At 41.8% G+C, this 24,150-nt stretch overlaps 1 protein-coding gene across 1 annotated transcript; it reads right to left on the reverse strand.

Annotated features, from left to right (window-relative positions):
• Positions 1-17,965: 17,965 nt before the first annotated feature.
• scrt1a (scratch family zinc finger 1a) lies at positions 17,966-20,299 on the reverse strand. Its single transcript, XM_036565740.1, has 2 exons — positions 19,719-20,299; positions 17,966-18,695 (listed from the first exon to the last, which is right to left on the reverse strand). The coding sequence occupies exons 1-2, from the start codon at positions 19,831-19,833 to the stop codon at positions 17,971-17,973; spliced, it is 840 nt and encodes a 279-aa protein (XP_036421633.1). The 5' UTR covers positions 19,834-20,299; the 3' UTR covers positions 17,966-17,970.
• Positions 20,300-24,150: the final 3,851 nt, after the last annotated feature.

Raw genomic sequence — 24,150 nt, forward strand, 5'->3', positions numbered from 1 at the left:
TCAGTGGTCACAGAACGCTGCCCACAGATCCATAGAGCAATTTTCCAACATTTAGTGTAAAGCTTTCCCAGAAGAATAGAGGCTGTTACTGCAGCAAAGAGGGACAAACTCCTTATTAACACCCTTGATTTCAGAAGGAACATTGGATAAGCAGGTGTCTACAAACTTTTGGACAGATAGTGTAGGTACCCCCCGATTTGGTCTGGTTCTCAAACAAAATCTGGACATTTTTGTCCTGAGAATATATGAAAACAAACACGCATGCACACACAGGGGCCCACACAGAAGGTTACAAAGCCGTGAGCTTGTTTGCCTATTACCGCACCTAATCCGCACACACTCAATGCTCACATGGTTTTAAAAAGAGGAGTCATGAAATTGTGCGTGGTCCCCTTTTTCTCTGTCTCTCTCTGTCTCTCTCTCTCTCTCTCTCTCCCCCCCTCACGCCGCTGAGCTCAGAGAAGAATCCTCGGCTCTCGGTGAGTCAGATCAAAGCCTGTTGTTGCAGGTCCCTGCTCTTTGAGCTCACTGAATATTCATGCCACTTCCATTCGCCGTCACATGTGCGGAGGGGAGAGAGGAGCTTGGTGCACCCACCTTATTTTAACCTCGTGATGAGTCACCGTGTGGCCTGCTGCTTCCATATTGAGCCTCTCACGCTGCTCATTGTACACTGTGAGAGGGAGTGAGAGAGAAAGAGAGAGAGAAAAGAGAGAGAGGGCAAGAGACAGAGTACTGAACACATTATCTGTTTATTCAGCTAGAGTAGTCTGCTCTGTATTGCAGCACCTGCGACAATGCCCTAACCCCTGCAGCCATGTGTGCACAGTGCACTGCTCATTATACACCACACAGCGCACAGAACACTAACAGCAACACTCAGAAGGGAAATTCCACTGTTTTTTCAAAATTCAGAGTCGTTTGATGTGAAATGATTCACTGTAGACAAACTTACCAACTCAGATTTCTTTACAGCCACTAGTGAACCTACAAACGAATGGATTAAATGTTTTAGGACAAAACTATCATAAATCAGTATCTCAGCCATATTTACATATGTAACAATTTGTAACAGTATCATTTAACTTTCTGTGAAGGAGCTTTTAGAGGCCTTAAACTTTTCAGATGCCTGGTTCTTATCGCCATCACGTCGAACCACTTTAAATTTCTTTCTTTATATCTAATGCATTTAATTAGGCAAATATTTTGGCGGAATTCCCCTGTTAAGAAGTCCTGGAGTGAAATGCAAGAAGTAGTCTAAAAACAGTAGGAATTTGAAGCATCGCTGGCTGTGGTAACCAGAATAAAATGTGATTTTCCACAGGAACAGTCTGGCATGGTGGTCTGCTATGGCATTTTGCATTTTTGTTTTAGTTTAAATTAATATTTTATTTTTGCTTCGTCATCATTTAAATGAATTTAGAGCTTATTTGCTAAAGACATGATGATTTTTCCCCACTTTCCATGCTAGCTGCTCATTACGTTACAACAGTGCCAAGCAATCACATCGTCAACTTTGTTATTCTTATGATTTCTCTTAGTTTATAAGCACTTCGTGTTGATTACAGGAACTATCAAACTTATAATAATTGAATTATTCTGTTTTTTTCTTGAACCTTTGATTTCTACTGCTGTACAGAGTTCATGAAGTTGTATCAATCCCTTAAGTTGATGATGCTTAAAGTTCCTTCTGTTGCAAAAATGGCAATAAATGAATGAAGTGAAGCAGCAGGTGAACCCAAAACTATGCTTTTTATTACAGTAAAGCTGCATGGCATCCAGCGAAAGCAGGCTACCAGCCAACAACATGAACTAGAGGAATATGCGCTAAGTTAAATCGGCAGTCCCATATGCACTGTGGTGGTGGTAGTGATGGAGAGGAGGGTGGTGTAATGTAATACAACACATTACAGCACACAGAACGCCATGGCCTAATGTAATGCAACACAATACTGCACTCAGAATGACATAATACGGCACAACAACTCATTAAAGCACCGAATGGCAAATTATGGCATAATAAAACACCTTTCAGCTCATAGAACTGCATAATAGAACATCATAACACATTAAATAATACATTAAATTACATATGGCATAATAAAACATATTCCAACATACAGAATGGCCTAGTACAGCATAAAACAACACAAACTAACAATTACCAGCACACAGAATACATTTTATTACAGCTCTTGTATTGCATTGTCCTATGCTGTTCTAACATATTACTAAGTACACCTATATATATTACAGTACATTGAAGTGGTCTAGTACAGCATAATGCAATACAGCACACAGAACTGCATAGTACAGCATAACAACACATTAAAGCGGACAAAATGACATAATATGGCTTTATATAACACATTACAACACACAAAATGCTCTAGTACAGTACAGTACAATATATTACATCACATTACAGAATGGTCTAGTACAGCATAGTACAACACATTACAGCACACAGAATGGCCTAGAACAGCATAATACAACACATTACATCACACAGAATGGTCTAGTGCAGCACAATACAACACATTACATCACACAGAATGGTCTAGAACAGCATAATACAACACATTACATCACACAGAATGGTCTAGTGCAGCACAATACAACACATTACATCACACAGAATGGTCTAGTGCAGCACAATACAACACATTACATCACACAGAATGGTCTAGTACAGCACAGTACAACACATTACATCACAAAATGGTTTAGAACAGCACAGTACAACATATTACATCACACAGAATGGCCTAGTACAGCACAATACAACACATTACATCACACAGAATGGTCTAGTGCAGCACAGTACAACACATTACATCACACAGAATGGTCTAGTGCAGCACAATACAACACATTACATCACACAGAATGGTCTAGTACAGCACAGTACAACACATTACATCACAAAATGGTTTAGAACAGCACAGTACAACATATTACATCACACAGAATGGCCTAGTACAGCACAGTACAACACATTACATCACACAGAATGGTCTAGTGCAGCACAGTACAACACATTACATCACACAGAATGGTCTAGTACAGCACAATACAACACATTACATCACACAGAATGGTCTAGTACAGCACAATACAACACATTACATCACACAGAATGGTCTAGTACAGCACAATGCAACACATTACATCACACAGAATGGCCTAGCACAGCACAATACAACACATTACATCACACAGAATGGCCTAGTACAGCATAACAACACATTACATCACACAGAATGGCCTAGCACAGCACAATACAACACATTATATCACACAGAATGGTCTAGTACAGCACAATACAACACATTGCATCACACAGAATGGCCTAGTACAGCATAACAACACATTACATCACACAGAATGGTCTAGTACAGCACAATACAACACATTACATCACACAGAATGGTCTAGTACAGCACAATACAACACATTACATCACAGAATGGCCTAGTACAGCATAACAACACATTACATCACACAAAATGGTCTAGTACAGCACAATACAACACATTACATCACACAGAATGGCCTAGTACAGCACAATACAACACATTACATCACACAGAATGGCCTAGTACAGCACAATACAACACATTACATCACACAGAATGGCCTAGTACAGTATAATGCAACACATTAGATCAGAGGTCACTAATAGGCGGACCATGGTCTGAGTGCGGACCCAGACGCTGTCCTATGCGGACCTGGACCTATAACCGATAAACTATGTTATATAATAATAAATGATATAATCATTTTATTTCAACGAGGTGGTCCTATTTTAATAGGCGTATCATTTCTAATCATTACGGTACCTCTTTCACAGCCAGGGAAACTCACAGACCAATCGCATGCATTGTAAATATCACACGTGACACTACTCAGCCAGTCAGATCTGTGCATTACGATGAGCACTGAGACTCGAATGAGTGACACACACACACAGGGGAGGGACGAGGCGAGAAAGAGCAGTCAGAGAAGGAAGTGATCCAGATTATTTCACAGGCCGTGCTCTAAAAAGAGAGAACTGACAATAAATATTGATGAAGTGTTACTGAATTATACTTTATTTGATTTGGCATTCAGTTGTTGACTACATAAGATGTTGATATAATGACTAGGCTACTTCGGTATACAGTATATGGCATTGATGCAAGTTGATGCGGAAATTTGCTTGAGGAAATTTTCTCTAACTGGACATTATTGAATTTTAATTAAATACCCCCGCATTAGATCATATAAACTGGCATAGTACTGCATAAAATCACATTACAGTGTACTGAATAGTACACCATAAAACACACAGAATGACCTATTACAGCATAATACAACACATTACAACACACACAATGGTCTAGTATATGATAGAATAACACATTACAGTACACAGAGTGGTCTTGTAGGCTTTACAGTAAGCCACTGCTAGACCATAAAGCACACAGAATGGCGTAGTACAGTGAAACACATATTGCAGCACTCAGAATGATATATTACAACATCATATAACACATTATATCCCATAGAATTGCATAGTACAGCGTGATAACACATTATAGCACACACAATGGCATAATACACCATATTACTGCACATAGAATGACACAGCACATTATTACACATAAAACAGATAACACTATAATTACAATGCATACGATGACATAGTACAGCACAGCACAAAGCACAGTACAAAGCACAGTACAACACTGAAAAGCCCCCGAACTAACAGCTTACCACTCATCCAAGCCTTAGGCCATTTCAGTGTGTCATGGCCTTGCAAGAAACTGACGAGCGATGTCAGCATCACACACATGCAAACATATCAACACATGCACCTTTGAATAGAAACACACGTGCACAGATACATGCATATATAAGCATACTTTTACACTCAGAGGAGCAACAGGGTCATGAGCAAACACACACTCGCACACACATTATGGCCGTCAGCAAGAGGTGAGGCTTCTGCTTGGGTCTGATTTTAGCATGCAAGCCCCAGGCTAATTGAGAAGCCTTACTCAGAGCAGTGAAGAGCCAATCAGAGGCCTGGCTGGCAGAGCTTGTTTGCAGTTCAGCTCTCGGGGTGAGGGCCTGAGCTGAGAGCGGCAGGCCAAGTGCCGTCACCCCCTCGTCTGCAGAGCAAACACACAGGAGGCTGCTGCTCAGAAATGCTCAGAAATGCAGACCCCAGTCTGCTGGCAAGCTGCTCCTTCAGCACGTCAGCCAAAGTGGGTCAGCAACTCCCACTCTGCACATGCACACATATGCATTACATATACAATAACACTGAAATGTTTGGAATCGCGTGTATTCAGTTCCGTAGGGTGTTATGAGCCCCAGTGCAATGAATAAAAAACTGCCAGTGTTATTGGCTTGTTTACTTGCTTTGTCTCAACCAATTTGGTGCTGTAATATACAGTCGTGTGCAAAAGTTTGGGCACCCCTGATCAAATTGCTTTGTGTTGATTTTCAAAGTGAATAAAGGGCACATTGTCTAAAGAGATCACACATTTTGCACAATAATGCACAAGTTTATTTGCTGAATTTCACATAATGAAAAAATAAAAATATAAAACATGGCCAGTGCAAAAGTTATGGTGGGTTTTATATTTTGTGTGTAATGTTTGGAGCATATACGCTATTCTGAGGTCATCAGAGCTACCCATGAGTCAGGGTAGTGTGTAAAACTGTGTATGAAGCAATAAAAGAGGTCCAGTAAAGATGCTTTTTTTCCACACTTTGATAAGTGAATACAGCAGAGGAAAACCCTCAGGGCCTCCTAGGCCTTCATAAAGGCCTAAACATTCTGGAAACTAAAAACTGCATGTGTGTTATTTTTAGTTAATTTCTATTTTAATTGGATCTTGCTTATATTTAACACCTTAAAATCCTAGAATTATTACATACCAAGACAAATGATTCAGTAACTACAAGGACTTCAGTGCTAACTGGTCAAGCTATTCCTAACTCATAGAATTGTGTAATAACACTTTGGGCCCACTAGCAGGCCTTGGCCTTTTAAGGGGTTGATCTAAGGGGTTAAACTGTAAGTATTACAGTACTACTTACATTTCATTGTTATTTTTTTCGGTAGACATAAAAGGGTGAAGCACACAGCAGAAAACTGGCCAATTAGGAATTGTGTTTCTCTTGTTATCTAGGTAGATGTAGTATATTTATGAAATGACAGAAGAATCAACCAATCACATTTTGATTTCCAGTGTGTGGGACAAATTTCACAAGAAAAAAATGTGACCCTAGGCTTTCTGGAAGTTCTAGATAAGTCACTGAATGTAAATGTGAGCAGCAGCCTAACCACTGCATTGTTGGTAACAGAAAACAGCTAATAATAACAGCTAGTAACAAAGTGCTAATGTGTCTGTCACGAGCTTCAAGTAAAATGTGGTATTTTAGAAGCTTCAAATGTTAGTGTTTCACCTAGAACTGCTAAAAAAAAAGTTTAGCACTAACAAATTACGAGAATCCTGCAGGGATGCTAGCAGAAGTTGGCATTAGCAAAAAGGTGGAATATTTTTCCTCATGTTTCCTCATGTAACTTTTCATCAAGTTATACAGTGTAGCAATGCAGATTTGAATATAAATGATATACTGTAATTATCCGTTCACCAAGGTTTATTTGTCAACCTTGCTCACTCAGAGGCATTCTAGATATAAATCTTATTATACCGCTTTTTCAGTCATTTTAGAATGTTCTACAGCTCTGTTCCTCACTCTATACAAATTCCCAAATGTTTTACAGCATCTTATAAATTATTCAAATCCAGTGAAACTGCCCAGGACTAAAATATTATTCACTTACATGCAACAGGCTTTGTTATTATTAAAAACATTGATTCCAAACTTTTGAGCTGTAGTGTATACATTCACACATGCATGCACATACAACGTAGAGGCTCAGTCACTCCACCCCTTTGCTCTTGCATGTAGAAATATTTGCTCAGCTGAATCACTTGCCCTTTGGAAAGCTGTAGTCTGAAATGGTTGTGAATAATGGCCACTAAAAGGCTGATTGAATCACTTTAGAGAAATGTTAAGTATGCCTTCTTCTGGGGGCGGGGCCCCATCAACGAGAGAGAGAAGAGAAAAGGAAAAGAAATGGGAGAGCAGAAGTGAGTGAGTGTGATGGATTGCATGTGAGAAATGTGAACAGTGCTGTGGTCAGGAGGAGAGGAGAGGTGGACAGGAGAAGGAGATGTGTTGCCCTGTGGTTTGGTTCATGACACAAATCCCACTGGGGCATGAGGCCCCAGTTAATCAAATGAAAAGTAAATGTGCATTAACCTGGCTTGTTGAAAAATAAAAATAGGACATTTGGCAAGGGTTCTTTATTTAAACATGGTTCTATATAGAACCATGAAGACTCAAAGAACGCTTTGCACAAATAAAGGGTTATTTGCATTGTAAAAGCGTTCTTCAGATGGATGGAGATGGCTCTATATAAAATCTTTTTGAAAAGGGTGCTATATAACCACAAAAAGGGTTCTTCTATTGTTGCAATGTCAAGCTTGTGACAACAACAGAACCCTTTTTGGTATGAGATAGAACACTTTTCAAAAAGGAATCCCAACAACACATTCTCCATCAATCTGAAGAACGCTTTCATGATGCAAAGAACCCTTTGATCATGCAATCATGCAACTGGTTCTTGAGGTGTTTATGGTTTTATATAGAACCTTTTAGAAAAAAAGTTCTAAATAGCAACAAAAAGGGTTCTTCTACTGTTATGATGTCAAGCTTGTGACAACAACAGAACCCAACAGAACCCTATATATATATATATATATATATATATATATATATATATATATATATATATATATATGTATGTATGTGTGTGTGTGTGTGTGTGTGTGTATATATATATATATATATTCTCCCAACATTTTGACTGGTTGCATAACAATGTCTTATAAAGATTATCTGCTCCACATGCCTAAATTATCAATAGTCTGGAAAAGTAGTCTAAATCAGTAGATTGTCAGCAGGCTTAGGTTTAGCTTTAGGATTAGAACCAGGTATTTTAAGGTAAGTGTTTGTTCCATTTAGGGTTAGGGCAAAGTAAAGCTGTTGTTAGTCTTGCAAGCCAGACTTTCACCCATTGTCACACAGTCTCGTAGGTTTTGTCCCTCAACATGGCAAGAAACCTGCTGCTTTAACAGGAAGAGGCCATTTCCCGTTCCACTTTAAAGGGAATGTGTGTGAAGGGGCCTGTTTGTCACCCAAAACCAGTTTTTGGGTGACAAGCAACTACAGGAGACAGTGCTACATCAAAAAACACACCCCATAAAACAAAGTGGTATGCATTAACTAACATGCAAGGACATCTCATTTACTAGTGACGAAGTGTTTCAAAGAAATTCTAATTGTTTACTTTTATAACAATTTTTGGTAACACTTTGAATGTCACTTTTGTAAGCATCTATAAACACATTCATAACATGTTATAATGCATTCTTAAGACATTATAAACATAGCTATAAATATTTATAAAAATGCATTATACATTATAGCCATGTTTATTATGCATTATGAATTGTTAACATAATACATTATAAGTACTGATCATAACAAATTATAAGAGCTCATAAGTTGTATTTATCTGCTCTAAGTAAAGTGAAGCGTACTGTACTAAAGCCTCCTCCAGTGTTAAGAGTGAGGCTACAAGTTGAAGTATTTACTGAAGGATTTACTGAAACACTAAAACATACACAATAAAGCACATTACAGGCTTCAAACGTCAGAGTTTAAATTAGTGCTGCCATCAGTGTTTTACCCAATGTGGGAAAGGTAATGTACACCACCGTTAGCTTGGTATTTGTCTTTATGCTCTCCAAGCTGGGACTGAGTTCTTTGGCACTGACATTATAACTTGTTATTAACACTATTTATAATGGATTATATTAACAATTCATAATGTATAATAAACATGGCTATAAAGTGTAATTCAGTGTAATTCTTTTTTATAAATATTTATAACCATGTTTATAATGCCTTATGAATACATTATAACATGTTATAAATGTGCTTATAGATGCTTACAAAGGTGACATTCATAGAAAGTGTTAGCCAATTTTTTTAATTGTTAAAGACGTTTTCCAGTGAATTAGAGTGATCTTATCGGATATTTAGTTGAGTGCAAGGTGACAATCTATAATGGACACACAGAGGACTCTCCAATAAAGTGTTACTGTTTCTTTTCCACCAAACCGTGACGTATGACTTTCAGAAGTGTAGGGTATAACTCACTCAGAGTGTTGCCTGGTTGACTGATGAAGGAGAAAAGCGCTTTTCTTCAAGCTGACATTTCTCCCAAGGTGACTGTGGTGCTCTCTCTCAGGTGAGGCTCTCGGCAGGCAGTGACAGGGTGGGAGAAACAGGTCAGGCGCATCAGTGCAGCGGGGGACTAACCCAGCGCGACTGCGCAGTGACGTCACACCCAGAAGTGCACACGAAGCCAGCGTGCACCTGTCCCCTGGTTAAGTAATGGATTCTGCTGATGCCACAGTCTTCCCCTGTGCAATTATGCGCTCCCTCAGGAGACTCACACTCTCCCAGCGTTGGTGAAGATAATGATGATGAGGTTGGGGGTTGAGTTTACATTGCAATCTTGTCTTTTTGCCTTGAATCACTTAAATTTGTTAGCGATACATATCTGTTAGTAGTTTATTCAGCCAGTTCTGACCACAAAATCTACCTTCATCTCAAAAGTACCGTTAAAGAATGTCTCAGGCAGTGTCTTCATGACTATTTCATGTATTAGCTTTCTGTAATGTAGCTTTAGAGGTAGATTTAAGCTCTTCAGATCCTATCTTCCAGCACTGTGAACACTTCTTACTCTATAGGTTTCTAGAATGGAGCATTTCATGTCAAACCACTCAGAATGACTGTTTACATCTTAAACATTTAACAGAGCAAAACATTAAAAAAGGTGGATTTGCCTTTGAGTAAACCCATTTTTGCCAGGATTGGACTGTTTTGTCGTCAAGTTAGCCACTGCTGACATGCTGCTGAACCAAAACATCAGAATAGATTAGATTTTGTGTTCATACAGCTTAGAAAAAAATCAGATCTGTGTTCCATTTCGACAATTAACAAAATCAGATTTGTGCCATTTCAATTTCAGTGTTAACTGCTTGGGGCCATCGGAGGTCACAGATCCGTCCTCACGGACAAAGGCCATGTGCAACCCCTGGTAAACGGGTGGCAGAAGTGTTATTGTCCGCCGAAGTTGTGTTGTAATTCAGTAGTGGCGCCTTGCTCATATTAGGAACTCCAGGTCTAACCTGGTTTTCTCTATGAGAAAAATGAATGGTGGTTTTGAATATCACTGCTAAAGTGCCTGTAGTTAACAAAAATGCTAAAAGCCAGTACATTTTTCTGTGTAATATCACTTTGTCCTCTGAATGATGAGGTCGTTAAAGAGTTGAAATGTGAATATTGCTACATGCAAGCTAACAGTGCTGCACAGTGAACTGACTGTAATCAGACTGGCATATATATATATATATATATATATATATATATATATATACACCCATCAGGCATAACATTATGACCACCTCCTTGTTTCTACGCTCATTGCATAAAAAACTCCGGCAGCACTGCTGTGTCTGATCCTCTCAGACCTGCGCAACACACACTAACACATCACCACCACATCAGTGTTACTGCAGTACTGAGAATGATCTACCACCCAAATAGTACCTGCTCTGTGAGGGTCCATGGGGGTCCTGACCACTGAAGAACAGGGTAAAAGGGGGCTAACAAAGTATGCAGAGAAACAGATGAACTACAGTCTGTAACTGTAGAACTACAAAATGCACCTATACAGTAAGTGGAGCTGATAAAATGGACAATGAGCGTAGAAACAAGGAGGTGGTCATAATGTTATGCCTGATCGATGTGTGTGTATGTGTATATATATAATATGTGTATATATTATATATAAACATATGTGTGTATATATATATGATGGGTCTGGAGGTTCCACCATCTCACAAGGTTTGTGCAGACATGTTCTACACCAGTGGAGCAGATTACAGCAAACATAGGTGGGAATAGACAAAGACCACAAGCATCGCCCAAAGTAGGTGGGTGCGGGTGTTCATGGTGTGTGGTTGAAGCAAACAGGCGGTGGTTGAAGCAAACTGAAATGTACCTAGGTCTAGCAGGCAAGAGTGAGCAAGAATCACACTACATTTTGCTGGTGTGGGCGGACGTGATTAGTGGTTGAATCGGGCAGGCATTAATAATCAGGCCCTTGAAGACCTCTACTGGCGGCCTCACCAAAATGCCCCACACAAATCAGCAAGCTTTGTCAAATGTGCTAGGAAAGTTGCTTTGGCAGTAATAATGCACAGTTTGAGTTGCCAGTGTTGGTGTACCATAGTGTTGAAGTGTAATAGTAGCCTTACTTTCATGCAACATCATTTGTCATCAAGCTTATTTGTAGCAAGTATGCAGCATTAATCCGGATGCATACATCAAATGGAAACAATGTTTAGGAGTAAAATTACTTTCTTTGCCAAATTTGTCATTGTGTTTTGAGTTTGTACAATGTCGTGTAGCCTGGCTGCTAAACAGAACTCCTCATTTGCTTTGAGATCGCCCCCAACTGCGATTGGTCCAAGTCATGTTGCTGCCTGTATCAACGAATGAGCACACCAAGTTCTACTTAATTGTAACAGCAAGTTCTTCATTTAGTATGCATTTGATGTTTGAAGTATTGGCTTCATTCATATTTCAACTGTTAAAAAATCTCATATTTCAGATGACAGTGAAAACGTACACAGGACACAAAATGTCAACTCAAGTCAGGTCAAGTCAATTTATGTGTCAAATTTAAAATGAATTTCTTGATCATAGAACAAGATAGTGATGATTTACAAATATGCCATTCATTTTTCCCATAGAGAAAAACTGCATAATACTGAGTACAGAATGCCTTCAAAACTCTGTGGTTTTCCTTATCACTGGACTGAAGCTGAATCTCCTTCTGGTGCATGTAGGGAGTGAAGTTGATACATGCCCCCCACTCACACACACACACACACACACACACACACACACACACACACACACGCACACACACACACACACACACACATACACACGTGCAGAGCATTCAGATGTACTCAGCCGTCCAGAGCGCGGACAACTGATTTACAAGTATTAATGGATTAATTTCCATCATATCGCGAGTGCGATGAATCATTTCATTAATCACGGGCCTTTTGCAGCGGAGGAAAAATGGCATGTGCCACCGTGTGTGCATGAGTTTCATGATTAGCAATAACTTTACATGGCAGAGCAAGCCTATGGCGCAGCGCCCATAATCTCAGCATCAGCCAGTTTAATCAAAGTGCCAGTCTTAGCCTTCAGCTCAGGGTGGACACACACACACACGCACACGCACATACCTAAACTAATGCCTGTTCTATAACATGTTAATGTAGACTGCACAGGTGCAGCTCTGTTGGTGCGACAGCGATGTGCACCCACAATGCACTGGTATTAAACATTCGATTTACTAAGACTGTGAACATGTAAACTGTGCTCAGCCCCACCCACTACTTGCTCCCTTCTGAGGTGCATTGTTTAAAAGGCACAGTGAAATAACAGAGGTGTGAACTAAACTTGAGAAAACTGAAACTGAAACTGAAAGTTAGTTATTCATGAAAAAAGAGTTTGTGAAACAGTACCGCATCACAGCCTCTCATATACATCTTGTCCCAATAGTTTACACAGTTTTATTTCGATAGTATTCTTTCAGCAGGTGTTCGAGGCTTATACATCTGTCTAAACACTGTGTCTGCTGTCATTGTTAAAGGAAGTCTCTCAACAACATATCTAAAGCAACTTTACACCTAAATGAGGGGGAAATCTATTCTGCTTCCTACATAACCTACAGGTAGAATATTTTGATAGCCTAAATAACTTTATCAGAGGGTAAATAATAAAAATGGGCCTCATTCACCAACCAAACTTAAGCAGAAATTTCTTCTTAAACCCCTTAAATGGTCGGAGCCCATTGATAGGCCTAAAGTTTTATTACACACTTCTATAACCTAAGTATAGCTAAGCCAGTTTGTATTCAAGCTCCTGTAGTTACTGAATAATAAGCCTTAGTAAGTAATAAACCTGAGATTTTAAGGGGTTAAACCCCACTCATGCAGTGTTCACAAAGATTCTGATATTCACCAATGTTTTCTAAGGTAAGAATGGAACCTACGCACACTCAAGAGCACAAAGGTATTATGATAAGATATTATGAATATGATGTAGACTTTTTCACTTGAAGTAAGGTTGAATTAACATTGAAAACACAATAAAACTTAGCTAGTAAACTATACCAATGATATGCACTGTGCTCAGTAGTGCTCGATGAGTAAGACAAATCGTTAGATCACTCTGGCCGCTGCAAGTTTCTCCAGCTTTAGTAAATCCAGTGTAATATGTAATCAGTTACAATATATCCACCAACTGTTTTTGCATCCCTTCTGCATTTTGTGGTACCCTCTTTCAAATCCACTTGCACAAAGAAGAGAAGCGTATTCTGCATTTTATCATGAACACAGCCCATGAACTACGTGTTCAGGTATATGTGGCAATATCATAAGTTACACACAGGCAGAATGCATACAATTTGTGTCTAAAACTGGCTCAAAGAGCTTACTGCACTAGACTGTTGTTAAAGGGCATGTATTATGCTCATTTTCAGTGTTCATAATTTTATTTTTGGAGTCTACTAGAATAAATTTACATGCTTCATTGTTCCAAAAACACATCAATTTTCTCATACTGTACATCTCTATGCACCCTCTATTGGCTCTGTTAGAGCTCCTGTGTATTAAAGCCCACCTCACGATGAGCCTAGTGTGCTCTGATTGATCAGCTCAACCACTCTGTTCTAACTGGTCAACCGCCAGAGTGGCAACTTTGCAGAATTTCTGCCCCTGCACCACTGTGGCTGTTCTTAAAATGGCATTGGTTCTGCTGTATCAGTTTGAGCCAGAGTCCAATCTTGAAAGTCAGATAGAAGAAGTTGGAGAAGGACATTTCAGAGCGGTAACTTTGCAGCTTCTTGTGTGAGGGCGTGCCAAGCTTGCTGGTAGGTGAGCGGTAAGGCTTGTGTTATGAGATGATGTCACCTTGTAACAAAGGAAAAGAGAGAGAATTCCAACAATGCATTTCAGGCAGTGAAACATGGTTTCTGTGGGACAGAGTTTCTCCCTCTGGCATGTACATTGGGATTTGTGACTTTTCAGACTGTTCACATGCACAAAAACCTGTATAACACACCAAAGGAAAGGGAAAAACCAGAAAAGCATAATAGGACCCCTATAAACCTAATAGAATGATTCATATGTTGGCAGTATGTAGCCTTTTAAACTAACCCGCACACGCGCACACATGGCTATTACTCATCCCACCTAAGGTTCGCACGGGGAGTTTTGCGTGAAGACACGTCCCTGCTGTGTCATTCCATGCAGACATTTCAAAGCGGACGTGGCGATCAGAAGAACCAGGCTGGTGCCCTCTTGACCTCCCTTACTTGCTAATGACCATGACTCACACACTGCAGGACTCCGCAGCGCACACCTTCTCCTTCAACTCAGCACTTCTCTTCTCCAGCTTCACAGCGTGGAGCGGGATCTTCAGAGCTTTCAGCGAACCACTTTCGGTTACATCTTCATTCCAATTAAACCAACTGTTGAGGGAAGAACTTAAAGCAGCTCCGTCTCAGATGACCTTGAGTCGGAGAATAACATCAAGCTGCAATTTGCTATGGTTTTTGAGTTGAAAAACATGTGATCATCTCTCTCTCGCTCCCTCTCTCTCTCACTCTCTCTCTCTCTCTCTCTCTCTCTCTGTTTCGTGTCTGCTAGAGTAGAAATAAGCCCACTCTAATTGGTGGGAGGTAGGGAGGGGGACTGGGCTGTTGTGTAAGACCGAAACATCCACATTAGCCATCCAGTAATGAACCTGTTGTTCACCCCCCCAATCGGCAGGAGACGCTTTGAAGCTCTTTAAAGCTGTTGATAAGGGTTCTGCTGGGACCGGAGCGGGCAGGGCCAGCGGGTGAATTCAGCTCGCCTGCTTGCATGTCTCAAGGTTAACACTGAACTGCAAACTGCACTCAAAGTAGCCAACCTAGTCAGCGCTCCACCTTTAACCAAAGGGCTTGTTTTTTGTTTTTTTTTAGGAAAACCGTGTAATATATAGAGTGGATTCTGGTAGTATGGGTCATTAGGTAATAGGGAACTCTTGTTTATTACCATTTCACATGATGCTCAATGGTGTGCTCTTTCTAAATGGGCGAAGAGAAAAACTATACACATGCTAATTAACACAGCAACAAAAGCATGGTGTGGTTGAAAGTATGTCTTTATAGCTCACTGAAACAAACAAGGGAGTTCTGTTGAATTTGAATCTGTTTGTAATTGTGAATAGAAGAGGAGATACTTTATTATTTAAATTTGATGGAACTGTACAGTCTTGAAAAACTTTACATATTTGCTGTGTGTCGTTGTCATGTGTTACCCTGAAAATGAGTCAGAAGTGCAGAATCAAACTGTAAATGTCATTTCATTATGTAACTACTATGTAATAATATGTAAACTACTATGTAATTGCATAATAACAGTTAGTACAGCAAATGCTACAGATAAAAAGACTAATAGTAATAGCTCCAGTGGTTGACTTACAGCAGTCATTTTCAACGAGTCCTCAAACAGAAGAATGACTTTGTCCTGTATTATCTTACGCAACGTCTCACATGACCTGATATCCCATAACACCCAAACGCGACCTTGCATACATTGAGCTGCTTTGCATTTCAAGGTTGCTCAGTTAAACAAGTCATCATGAAGTCATGTTTGGCATCATAAAAATGAATTAGGCCTGCTTTAATTACTCTCTCAGTGCTTGTAATTTGAAATGCTATGGCTCAGTAACTTGCCATACAGCAAGCCAACGCACTCACTCCAACTCTCAAGTAGCTGCAGGCACTGCGGTCTGCACTGCAGAGGTATGGATCAACAGATGAAACTTTTTTACGTCATTCCACCCCAGGAAAAAACCCAGCGTCATCAATCCTCACTCAACACGAGGTAGACCTATTTCAGTCAACAGCTTGCTCTTATGCAACAGCACCCTATATTTGTCCAGACCACTATAATGTACTTGCTGTAAGAAGGCAGCATAAAGTGATTACTCAGCAAAAGTGTCGCCCACTGCATGTTTGAGGCCATGCAGGCAAGTTCTGTCTAATCAACACAAACAGGGACCACAGAATGAGTTACTTGTTTGTTCTTTATTATGAAGTGAGACAAAATGCCCGGTGTCATTGTGCTTTACATTGTCCAAATGCTGGGCAAAAACCCCAGAGGGGGAGAAAAGGAACTCCAGAAATAAGGTCATTTGATTCTATACAGTCTGTAGAAATAATTGATCCCAAAGGACTATTTACAAGGCGTCTTGCAACAAACAGTTCCCTTTTGTTCGTAATACAAAAACAGAGGTTCAACTAATACAAGGCCCGTCTACCTGAATCTCTAAGGTTTGTGCTACTATTTTTCGAAAAAAGAAAAGTCGTAAATGTTCTCAAAGAAGTGCTTTTTCTTAAGGATAAGTCTGCCGGTGTCTGGTGTGAACTGGAGCATGGCCACATCAGCATGTCAGGCCCGTTGCAGTGGAAGTTCTAGAACTAGGACGGTTCTAGAACTTCGACACGGGACGGTTCCAAAACTTCAGCTCCAAAACGTAACCACTGGGTGTTTCTAGAACTTCAGCACTGGACAGTTCCAGAACTTCAGCACTGAACGGTTCCAGGACTTTAACACTGTACAGTTCTAGAACTGAGCAGCTCCTACGTGAAGCAGTGCTGCCCTTCGGGCCCCGGGCATTCCGCACGTTCAGAGGATGTTTTGATCTGCGTGGAGCCGTTCAATCAGCACCACGCGCAGCCTACGTTCTAAAACTACGTTTAAATAAGAGGCAGGCAGTGCATAACCACTTACAAAAGGACCCTGAACCCCCCAACACCCACCCACCCACCCCCACCCAGTCCATCCACTAGTACTACACTGGCATTTCCCTGATATTGAATTTGTTTCACGACTACTAATGGTATTGGATAAAATCGTGATTAAAAATGCTATAGTTATTACTTGTTTATTTTTTAAAAATACCATGCATTATTGCTCTATAGTTTTAATGACTCCCGAGAAATATTGCCGACTGCTAACTAGATTTCTGCAAAAAATCCAAAGCTTGATAAAATTGGCATAGATTTCATTAGAATTATTTGTTGTTTGTTGTTTCTTTTTTTTTTGCATGCAACAAATTTTTAAAGTGGCAAACAAAAGGAAGATATTCAAAAAAGTGGCAAATGCTTTGGCATATTAATGACGAAGGCTTGGCAAAAGAATAACAAACTAAAGTGCAAATGAAGGTTTTACACAAGTTGAGGAAAGTAATAAATAAGGTACATAAATAAGTTAATGAATAAATAGTTTTACCTCAATGCTGAACACTTTTTGTGGCCCACTGGCAGCAGTACAACATTATCCAACACTTAGAAAAGGTTTGACCTTTGAGAGAGACAGACATTTTCAATGTCCTCTGAGTTTTGGCAGAACACGTGTTACTACTTCGGCTCTGGGGAGGTGAACAGCGGGCGGAGGAAGAAGATATGCTTGGAAACGGAAAAAGTTAAGGTACATGCGCGTAAAATCCGAGACTTCTTCAGTTTTGTTGGGGTTCTTTTTTTTTGCAGGAGGAAAAAAGATATAAATAATAAAAAAAAACAACAACAAATAATGGTCGAGTAGAGCTGTGCTGTCATCCAAACCACAGTAGGGTTTGACTGGAAGGCGTGTTTATGATAATCTGGGAATCGGACGCTGCCGCGCGCTCCCGCCATCACGCCTCGAGCGCACCGAGCGGCGCGAACGCGCCCTTGAAGCACGCGGACTCGTAGTGCTTGTTCAGGTAGGACTTGAGCGCGAACGTCTTGTTGCAGCGCTTGCACTTGTAGTGCTTGAAGGCCGAGTGCGTCTGCATGTGCGCGCGCAAGTTGGAGCGGTCGGCGAAGGCCTTGCCGCAGTGCGCGCACCCGAACGGCTTCTCGCCCGTGTGCGAGCGCATGTGTCCCTGCAGCAGCCACGGCCGGCTGAACGCCTTGCCGCACACGTCGCACTTGTGCTTGAGGTCGTGCGTCAGCAGGTGCATGGCCATGGCCGGCATGGACACGTACACCTTGCCGCACGTGGGGCACTTCTTGGCCATCTTGCTGTCCAAGCTGCGGTGCGTCTGCTTGTGGCGGCTCAAGTTGGACGACGTGGCGTACGTCTTGCCGCACTCGTTGCACGTGTGCCGCTGCAGGGTGCGCGCGCCGGCCACCGCCTTCCGGCGCGAGCGCCCGTCCGTGATGAAGAAGGAGTCCACTGCGTAGCCCTCGCTCACGGCGTTGTCGCCGTTGATGTAGCCGGACGACACCTCGGAGCGCGGGCTGTCCGGCTGGTCCGAGTCCGGCGCGCCGTAGTCTCCGTGTATCCGCTCGTAGATGGGGCCCGGAGAGGGCACTTTGAGGCCATGGTCACTCTCCCCATCGTACACAGACGGGGTTATGTAGTCGCCGATGTAGCCTGCGGTGGAAAAGAGCAACAGTTGAGCTCGCAGTTTGCACTTTGGCTAAAATAACAACAAAAACGCTCGAGGGAAAAGCTGTGAGTCAAGGGCTACATTTATAGATCTCAGCAGTCTATTTCTGCTACACCCCCCCCAACTCCCACTCCTCCTCAACCCCTGCCTCTTCCTTGCTTTTGTTATATAGTACAAACTGAGGTGGGCTAAAAGACATTGACTTCACGTGAAGGTCTCCCCCCCTCTCTACATCACTCCCACTAAAAAAATCAATAGCTCTCCATTTCAATTAGCGTGCTAACCCATTTAAGGACAAAGAAAGGAGGGGTGTGTTGGCGGGCTGAATGATATCGCTTCAGTTATAATTGCCTTTGCAGTTCTGACAAAGATCGAGCAGAAATAGGTCGATGTGCACGCGCTTACACGTCCACAGCAGCCTGTTGTGCCACCACGAGACGAGAAAAAAGACGCGTGAATAATGTATAAACGCGCACACAAAAAAGCGGAGGTTATGCAAGTGCGTACTGTATATGATGTAGAGCGTAAATAATGGCTGGGAACATGATCAAGCGCGCCTCTAATAGACATTGTGCATGTGTGCGTGCGCGCGCTTGTGTGTATATGTGTGTGGATAATTCCATGACACGATTCTCTTGTGTACACGCACGCGGGGCTAGGTGTAACAACCAAAAATAGAAATCGAAAAGACCGTGAGCACGTGCTTCTCTCCTATGGAACTGTGCAGAGTCGAGTCTCTCCGCGCGCAACACCTGAATTCGTAACGCCAGGAAAAAAAAATGTGCAGACTCGACAGAATCTCCGCCGGTGTGACGGCGCTGGGAAACAATGTGATGGTGGATGTGCGAGCACGATCAGGTGTGGAGCTACAGAGGGCATCAAAACACCGCCGCTCGCGCAGAGTAACGAAAACGTAGCATTTGAACGTAATGTAGGTAGGAACTATAAGGCAGACGCCTTTTGTGCCACTCACAGCATCACAGTTGTAAAGTAGAGGCTGTATTTACCTTTCTCGTGAAAGCGAAGGCTGAGGTCAGCTCTGGATCTGCCATAGGAGCTCTCGAGATCGGCGGATGAAAAATCATCGAGCTTAACCTTTTTGACCAGGAAAGACCTTGGCATGTTTCAGGAAGAAAAAAAAGAAAAGAAAAAATAAAGAAAAAGACCCCCAAACCCCAACAACACCCGTCCGCCGCGGTCCGCTCTCTCGCTCCTCATGCACTGCTGAGGCAAAGCAGCACCTTTCTTTTCCTTTTTTTGGCACGGCTCAGATGCCAGCACAGGGCGAAGGCGAAGCCTCGCAGTCCTTATTCAGCTTCTTCTTCTGCTGCTGCTGCTGCGCGACGCCGCGTTTCTCTGAGCAGAAATGCAAGTTCAGCACTGGACAGCTCCCCTCAGACGGCAGGCGCATGTATTCAGCACCGGACAGCTCCCTTCCTCTCTCCGGCGGAGCAGCGCGTCTGGAGGGGCTCTTCTCGTCGCGTTCGCTCAAGTTTTGACTCGGTTTAACTCGGTTATGTTTTCTGCCTCCTCCCCCCCCCGCGCTTGAACCAGCTCTGTCTGTGTCAGCGAGTTCGCTCCCTTCTCTCTCTCTCTCTCTCTCTCTCTCTCTCTCTCTCTCTGTGTGTGTGTGTGTGTGTGTGTGTCTCTCTCTCTCTGAGCTGCAACGTCTGAAGGCGTTGGGCTTTCTGAAGTCTGCTGATCAGCTGTTGGGGTTTATATAGCTGTGATCAGGTGGGAATGAAGATGGAAGTGCTTAATTTAATCCATGAAAAAAAAAATCTCCAGGGAGCAACATTGAACTAGATGAATTAATGACGTTGTGACACGTCAACGCTTTCGCCATTTGTTTTCATTTTTTTCTTACCCCTGAAGTGAAATCAGCAAGTTCTGGGGTGGAAAAATAAGACATGGCAACATGGCTTTGGATAGCCTGTGGTAAAGCTACTATTTATTTATTTATTTATTTATTTATTTGTTTATTTATTCTCGCATTTGAATGAAAGCATCCTTTCATTGACTGACCAAGATTGATTACGTGCTTTATTTATTTATTTATTTATTTATTTATTTATTTATTTGTGTGTTGTTTTAATTGATTGATTGTTTGTTCATCTAGTCTTGCGTTTGAATGAAATCATGCTTTCAGTGACTGACCAAAAATTATCACGTGTTTGTTTATTTATTTATATATATATATATATATATATATTTTGCGCCATTTTTTCTACTCTTCCTTTACGCATTAGATGACTCAATTATAGGCCTGTTACTTTATCGTGAGCAACTGTTTGCGTCTTTGTCTTGCTGCTCTTTTTCTTTTTTACTGAGTCACCCACCCCCCCCCCCCCCCCCACATTCACCGCGCGCTGAATCCCTTTCTCCCGCCCTACCGCGCCGCGCTGCGCACGTCAACCAGCAGATCGCGCGCGAGGCTGTGGCCTCAGGCTTGCAGGTCATTCTTTTACATCACGGTCTACAAACCAATGGCTTTCTTCTCATGCAAATTTCGCACGAAGCGGCTACCAGAAGGTCCGTTTCCTCAATGATTCCTGAAGGAGCCATATGTGCGCAATTAGAGCCGAAATCCGCGAGCGGCGGTGTCCTCTGTCGCCTGACGTCGCGTTGCTCATTGTTCGGTCCTGCCACGGGACGCAACCGCGTGGCTTTCACCAAGAACGGCTTTTATAGCTTTTGGCGCAAAGTTGGCGCTAAACATTGCGCCCGTACTTCCTCAACAGGCTTTCTCCACTAAACTTCACTGGAGACTGACGCTGCGCTCTCCAGTGAGGCAGCAAGAGCCTGCCTTTGTTGAGGTAGGAGGTGTATAGATAGATAGGACTGGCCTCCAGTGTTTATGATACAAAACAGCCGGACACTGTTGCTCAGCAGCTTGACGTTGGGCAGCGAGCAGCGGGACCTGATGTGTTTATTTGAGGGGAGAAAAGGACGTGAGAGAGCGCAGTGTTCTCGCGAACTGCTGAGTTCAGCAGTGGGGGAAAAAAAGCCCAGAAAAACACACCGAGGCTCGTCTCATTTGCATAATAATAGTCTACGGTGCGCTGCAACGCCGAAACGTCTTGTCGAGGTCCAAATCAAAAGAAGTCACAGGCATTTAATTCTCTCGGATGGCGTTTTCAATAGCAGATATTTAAATCAGCGTTTTTTTTACTATTCCAGTGTGTAAACAAGCCTCTTTCCGGGAAGCGTTTACAAAGGACGAGGGAAAGGTCAGACTGGAGGAGTGTTCGTGTGTATGTATGAGCACATAGATAACACCTCATAGATAACAGCTGGACTGCTTGTTTTGGTTCTTCAAGGAGACGAGTCTTAAGTTACTCAGCTAAAGTGAAGTGATACCAGAAGAGCAGTGAAAATGAATGTATTCCTCCCTGTTTGTGGATATGAACGTATTTACAAAATAATTACGCGGTATGTATGTACAGGGTGGTTTCCAGAAACAACTGGGGTCTCAAATCAACGTCATACTTGGGGACCCCACCTGCCATAGTCATGAACACTCCTTTCTTTTTGTGAAGCTTTTATAAATGCTAAAGTAAACACAAAAGAACAACACAGTTGGCTGTATACTCTAGATCAGGGGGTCCCAAACATGTTAATGCCCTGCCCCACCTGTACAGGTAGTGTTTTGTGAAGTGAAATAACTTGTCAAAAAGATTTTTATGTTTTCAGTCCATGTTTACTCAATTATACTATAACAAAACAATGACAGCACGTATTTGCTCTGTATTTAGATGTCATTCATTCAGCTCTTACCTTCAATAAGACCACAGTGATACATTTCTTTAATATTTAGTTGGACATGTCTTTTTTATTTATTTATTTATGTTGGCTGGTAGCTTAGCAAGCTCTGGACTCCCATCACCACAGACTAATTAAGCTAAAACAAGCTTGTTATATAGCAGAACTGACAGAGCAGCGTGTTGAGTATTTTGTACATGCTTCTACAGTGGCATGCAGATCAAGGCGAAAAGTGAAAATAGACCTGAAGCTTTGAACGCAGCAACCATGCAGTCCTCATTTGTGAGACACTCAATAACCGCACTTAAGCATGACCGTGTTCTGCACGTGGCCCATATCCAAACTGATAATACTCTGCGAGCATCAGTGGTGCAGAAATAGAGCAGTTCCTGGTTCTGATCTAAAACTCACTTCATTTAGTTCTGCATTCTAGGGGGGAACTGTATCTACATTTGTTTATATGTATTCACTATATGGCCGAAAGTATGTGTACACCTGACCGTCACACCTACATGAGCTTGTTGCTCATTCCATTCAAAAACCATGGATAATATTGAGTTTTTGCAGCTATAACAGCCTCCACTGTTTAGACGAGGCTTTCCACAAGATTTTGGAGTGTGTCTGTGTCCAGTGGAGTGTGTTTGTGCACAGATGCACACTCATGCTGGAACAGGAAGGAGCCTTCACCAAACTGTTGCCACAAGGTTGGAAGCATATGTTTGTCTAAACTATTAACACTAACCTTCATTGGAACTAAGGTGCTGAACTCAAACCCTGAAAAACAGCCCCAGTTGATTATCCCTTGTCCACCAAACTTTACCGTTGGCACTGTGCATTCTGGCAGGTAGTGTTCTCCCGACATCCACCAAACCCAGATTTGTACATCAGACTGCCAGATAGTGAAGCATGATTTATCACTCCAGAGAGTCTTACCAGTGCTCTAGAGTCCAATGGTGGTGTGCTTTATACAACTCCAGCTGATGCTTGGCACTGTACATAGTGATCTTAGGCTTGTGTGCAGCTATTTTGCCAAGAAAAATCATTTCATGAAGCTCTCAATGTGTAGTTCTTGTGCTGATGTCGTTTCCAGAGGCAGTTTGGAACTTTGTAGTAAGTGATAAAGCAGGACATGGGTGACTACATGGTCCAGCACTTGGGGTGAGTTTGTGAAGTCTATCACTTCATGGCTGAGCTGTTACATACTAAGGCTTATTATTCAGTAACAACAGGGACTTCAGTGCAAACTGGTTGAGCTAGGCCCTGGTCGTGTAAGGGGTTAAAGTTACTCAGCTCTTCAGTATGAAGAGTACTGCCAATATGTGTCTGAGGACATTGCATGGTTATGTGCCTGTTAGCCAAGACAAATCTTTATCTTTATCTTCACCTCCCAAGTCAGCTAGCCTTCACTGAACAGTTGCTTTTGAGTATGTTTTCACACTCGACAGAGAAATATATAGGCCTTGCTTGATTCTATATGATGTAATTGGAGACATCAGTGTGATTGTGTGAGTGCAGTATATCGTTTTGTATTAGTTCAGTGCAGTATATTGTTTTGTACTAGTAATAATCTAAGCTGTCTAGCTAGGAAGCTTTAGAGTGGCATAAATTACCAAAAGAGAATTAAATAATTAATCATGGTTATTATGATTGTTCAAGTTGTAAGTGCAAAATGAATTA

Source organism: Colossoma macropomum, unplaced genomic scaffold (genome assembly GCF_904425465.1).
Source record: "Colossoma macropomum unplaced genomic scaffold, Colossoma_macropomum, whole genome shotgun sequence".
NCBI classification, from domain to species: Eukaryota; Metazoa; Chordata; class Actinopteri; order Characiformes; family Serrasalmidae; genus Colossoma; species Colossoma macropomum.

Bases quoted from the DNA above. Each gene is read 5' to 3' on its own strand.
- scrt1a (XM_036565740.1), bottom strand. From the start codon at position 19,833: ATGCCAAGGTCTTTCCTGGTCAAAAAGGTTAAGCTCGATGATTTTTCA. The intron at 18,696-19,718 runs GTAAATACAGCC...TTTCCACCGCAG, and splicing joins CCTTCGCTTTCACGAGAAAG to GCTACATCGGCGACTACATA.